The 4,836-nt window shown below is 35.8% G+C and overlaps 1 protein-coding gene across 2 annotated transcripts in view; it reads right to left on the bottom strand.

Moving 5' to 3' along the window:
* LOC111625642 (solute carrier family 15 member 1-like) overlaps positions 1-1,168 on the bottom strand; it is a 93,882-nt gene extending 92,714 nt beyond the window's left edge. The window contains exon 1 of one of the 2 annotated variants that reach the window (XM_023368855.1): positions 1,100-1,168. In XM_023368855.1, the coding sequence (XP_023224623.1) occupies positions 1,100-1,118 (19 nt within the window). In that variant the 5' untranslated portion in view covers positions 1,119-1,168. The remainder of the gene's footprint in view (positions 1-1,099) is intronic. The other variant, XM_023368854.1, reaches the window with a different exon arrangement.
* Between the last annotated feature and the right edge of the window lie 3,668 nt (positions 1,169-4,836).

Below are 4,836 nucleotides of genomic sequence, written 5' to 3'. Positions count from 1 at the left end.
TGTGGCCATCGGCCATATAATTTATAGTTTTCTATGTAATATAAGTTAGTCTTAGAAACTCTTTTGTTCTTTATCTTGATTATTTTCTAAATTTTCCCTTCTAATCCGCTTACCCTTGGGGTGGGATTACCATTTCGAAGAAAAGCCCGGTGAACAATAGGAGGAAGACCCAGGGGGTCTTGCAGGAAGGAAAGGGAACTCATTCTTGTACCAGGACGAGAGAAGGCAAGGTGGTAGAAAGGATCGTCCTCGAGCAGCGTGAGAGTGCGTGAAGTGAGTGTGTTACGGAGAGTCAAGAAGGGACACGTGGTGCAAGGAAAAGAAAGGACGCTGACGACCAAAGGAGTCACGACGAAAACAAAGAGTGGTATCTCACCCCAGTATTATACGTACGTTAGGAAAGGAAACCCGGGTATTTCTGTCTTGTTCTATCTTCTCTCCTATCTAATCTTTCTTTCGATAGTTATAAGTAGGTTAAGTTCTAGTTTTAGATCTACACGCGCTTGATTGTCGGGTCACGTATAGCACGTGATATCTTTGTTGTAATAGACGGTAAGCCTGTACGAGTGTTTGTACTCGAGAAGTTGGGATCCATAAAGAACCTGCTTCGATTCTTTCTGGCGATAATAAAAGGGAACCGGATTTTATTTTATTTAATTCGTTTCTTTTATTTTGTGTCGGTCTGTTCGCGGAACCCATCACGCATCGCTACAGAATCACCACAACATTTTAATGTATTTCAAAAGAAAATTTAAATTACAATAATATGTTTGTTCTTTAAAATTTAAATCTGAAGATGACATAAAATAAACCAGAAATATTCACTTCTTAATTTAAATATTTGCTAGATCACCAAAGCTATTTAATTATACACTGGAGGGCAAAAGTTAAGTTACAAGTAGTCTCTCTCACTGGGCACACCAAGCTCCATGTCTTTGAAGGAGGTTCCTTAACATGATAGTCTTCTTTAACTATAAATGTCTAATCTTTCAAATCTTTAAAAATAATATTCTTGACTAAATATAAAATATAATACTAAAAAGTTTTAATTTTCATTTAACAAAATTTTTAAAAAATAATATTTCAGTTTAATACTAACTTTCTTTATGCTTATCCATTTTTTTCACATATGTTAGTTTTGAGAATTTGAAGTTTTATTCATACAATTCTGAAAAGAGAATAAACTTAAATAAATGTATATAAACATCTGTTGTTAAAATACTTTTACAAATGACTAGAAATAATAAACAGTTGTTCCAGGTGCAAGTAATGTTCCAAATTTTTAATAATTATAGACCTATATTAATGATTTTAAATTAATAAACTTAATGTACAGTGTTACCTCAGGATACAAAATTAATCCGTTCCGAAACTGAGATCGTATCATGAAAATGTCGTAAGGTGGATCATCTTTTCCCATACGATTACATGTAAAACCAAATAATTCGTTCCAACGCGAAAAACATACTCAAATTAAAGCCAAGTAATACATTTAAAAAAATAACTGTAGTAAGAAAAACAAATGAAAAATGCGAACTAATGTAACGTCGTATGGTGAGTTTTTGTTCGTATCGTGGAGCAAAAATATGTTTGAATTTCATGTTGTATTCTGAAAATTTTGTATGCTGGGGCATTCGTAACCTGAGGTACCACTGTATTTAACAAGTTAACCACCATCCAATGCACTGGCAGTTGTAGTAATTGGGGTCATTCAGAGCGATATGACTGCCAGCGGTTGGAGCCAACTTTATAGATGTGCACAAGAGGCCACCACTGGGATGTAAAACAATGTCTTATAAAGCCAAGATAATCTAACCTTGAGTGAAACTACATTGGTTATAACAATGTAGGGCAATCAGATGGCTCTGTACAGCCCTAATTAGTATGACCACCGGCACATTGGATGGTGGTTAATGCATTAAAAAAACTTTAAATACTATAAGTTTAAAATTTAATCAAAATAAAATTTACATATGCAATAAAACATTTAAATACAATATAAAATATGGCATTAAGAATTTACTGTGTAGCACGATAAGACATATTTACTATGTGGTTTGTTAATATAAAGTTATACCAAAACTTTTAATTCAGACATATTGCCATTTTAATTGTTATATTACATCAAATAGTTATTTCTGAAACAATTCACTAAACTTTATTTTCACAAATTATTATTAGTCAGTATTACATCACAAATTTTAAATGCAATTATTGATATAAAACTCTACTTTATAATCCAATTATGTACCCTTAAACACAACAGCAAATAATAACAATTTCTTCAAATAAATTATTTTCATTGTTAAAAGATAAATTTTGTGTAATTAAATCAGTGGCAGCTTGTAAAAATTTGTAGTGGTGGGGCTGTAGTAATAAAAAATCATTAATAATACTAAAATATATACTATATATATATAATTTACTTGTGATAAATAAATTAATTAAAATAAAAATTTAAGAATGGCAATAATTAAACAGTAACTTTTATTTTATACTGAAGAGTATAAAATAGACAAGCTGCCATTGAATTAAATAAATATTAAAAATAAATACTTGTAGGATTCTAACAAATATTTACACAGTAATTAACAAAAAATTTTCAGTGTATTTCAAAAATAAAATGTTCATTCACTATCTTTTATAGTATTGTAGTAGATTGAAAGAAGTCATTCATAGTTAAAGAAATTAGAAATTAATATTATGCTACATATGAAAAACTGTATGAAGTTCATAAACAGAAAACTTCAGAAGAGTTCAATGCGAAGGATTGAAGAACTTTATCCTCCATGGAAGTTTATATTGAAACACAAAAACAATAAATCATTGATTATAACATTGTGGCCATCGGCCAAATAATTTATAGTTTTCTAAGTAATATAAGTTAGTCTTAGAAACTCTTTTGTTCTTTATCTTGATTATTTTCTAAATTTTCCCTTCTAATCTGCTTACCCTCGGGGTGGGATTACCATTTCGAAGAAAAGCCCGGTGAACAATAGGAGGAAGACCCAGGGGGTCTTGCAGGAAGGAAAGGGAACTCATTCTTGTACCAGGACGAGGGAAGGCAAGGTGGTAGAAAGGATCGTCCTCGAGCAGCGTGAGAGTGCGTGAAGTGAGTGTGTTACAGAAAGTCAAGAAGGGACAGTAGTGCAAGGAAAAGAAAGGACGCTTACAACCAAAGGAGTCACGACGAACACAAAGAGTGGTGTCTCACCCCAGTATTATACGTACGTTAGGAAAGGAAACCCGGGTATTTCTGTCTTGTTCTATCTTCTCTCCTATCTAATCTTTCTTTCGATAGTTATAAGTAGGTTAAGTTCCTAGTTTTAGATCTACACGCGCTTGATTGTCGGGGCACGTATAGCACGTGATAATTTTGTTGTAATAGACGGCAAGCCTGTACAAGTGTTTGTACTTGAGAAGTTGGGATCCATAAAGAATCTGCTTCGATTCTTTCTGGCGATAATAAAAGGGAACCGGATTTTATTTAATTTAATTCGTTTCTTTTATTTTGTGTCGGTCTGTTCGCGGAACCCATCACGCATCGCTACAGAATCACCACAATGGCGTCCGCGACAGGATCCCAACTATAATAAAGGCTTTTGTTCTTGTATCGGGTACCCACGTAGTGTTTTATTGTTATTTTGTGTATTGCACTACAAACAAAATTATAATGGCCACGAGTTGCCAAGCTGAAAGTTCGAATGCTGGGGATGGGGCTTGCTTCAGTACACCATTAGTAGTTACTGGTTTTCTGGGCATGATCCCCATGTTCTCGGGGTCACCGAATGATACTGTAAACGTAAAACAGTTTTTTCAAACTGTCGAAAATATCGTGCGCCTAGCTGGTTGGAATGAGGAGGTAAAGGTAGCGGTGTTACAATCTAGACTGAAAGGTGAGCCGCTGACCACTTTTTTTTGCCTTTTGGAGCAATACCCTGGCTCTTACAAGGATATAAAGCGGGACCTAATTAAGTGCTTTAGTAAACGGGAAATAGGCGACAGGGATATCATCGATCAGCTGTTGAACATTAGGCAAGGAGGTAGCGAATCCGTAACAGATTTCGTAATACGGACAAGGACTTTGTTGGCCAGAGCTGTAAAGGGTAATGAGACAATAGGCAGGTTGCGCGACGATGTAATTTTGGAACGTTTTATCAAGGGTTTGAGGGGGAACCTTAAGAGTAGTGTGTTAAGGAGAGCCCCGAGAACCCTGGAAGAAGCGTTCGAAATTGCCGAGACGGAGGAGTCAATTGAGATTGAATGTCACGGCCGATTTGAACGAAAAGGAGTTAGCACGGTGACGGTAGACAGAGCAGGGACGACAGTTAGGGCTTGCGATAGCATGGAACCGCGACGAGACGAGTGTGATAAGAGAATTGAAGAATTGGAAAAGAAAGTCGATACGTTAGTTGATACAGTAAGCAAATTGGTAGATGAAAAAAGGAAAGAACTTAGAAATACAACTAATAAGCGTTGTTATGCCTGTGATAAGGTAGGGCATTTCGCCCGGGACTGCCCAAACCGTGGAAACTCCCGTTTAAACTGGTAAAGGAGCGTCAAAAGGGTCAGCATAATGCTCCATATATAACCATTAGTCTGGCCAATGAGATAATCAGGTCACGTAGTGGACTCCCCGTCGTCGAAGGAAAAATCGAGAGTAATAAATTTTACTTCCTGGTTGACACAGGAGCGGAGAGATCAATAATAAGTTCTAACACAATAGAAGGTTTGCCACGGGAAGGCATAATGAGTACCACAATAGAAGGCGAAAATGTAGGGATCAGGGGGATAAACGGTGCCGTTACCGAATGCGAGAAGGTCCTAAGAGTTAAA

The sequence above is a fragment of the Centruroides sculpturatus genome, unplaced genomic scaffold (genome assembly GCF_000671375.1).
Source record: "Centruroides sculpturatus isolate CEXI.00-Female unplaced genomic scaffold, Cexi_2.0 scaffold464, whole genome shotgun sequence".
Taxonomy (NCBI): domain Eukaryota; kingdom Metazoa; phylum Arthropoda; class Arachnida; order Scorpiones; family Buthidae; genus Centruroides; species Centruroides sculpturatus.
The sequence above is the reverse complement of the archived record's forward strand: the minus strand, read 5'-3'. Positions and strand labels throughout refer to the sequence as shown.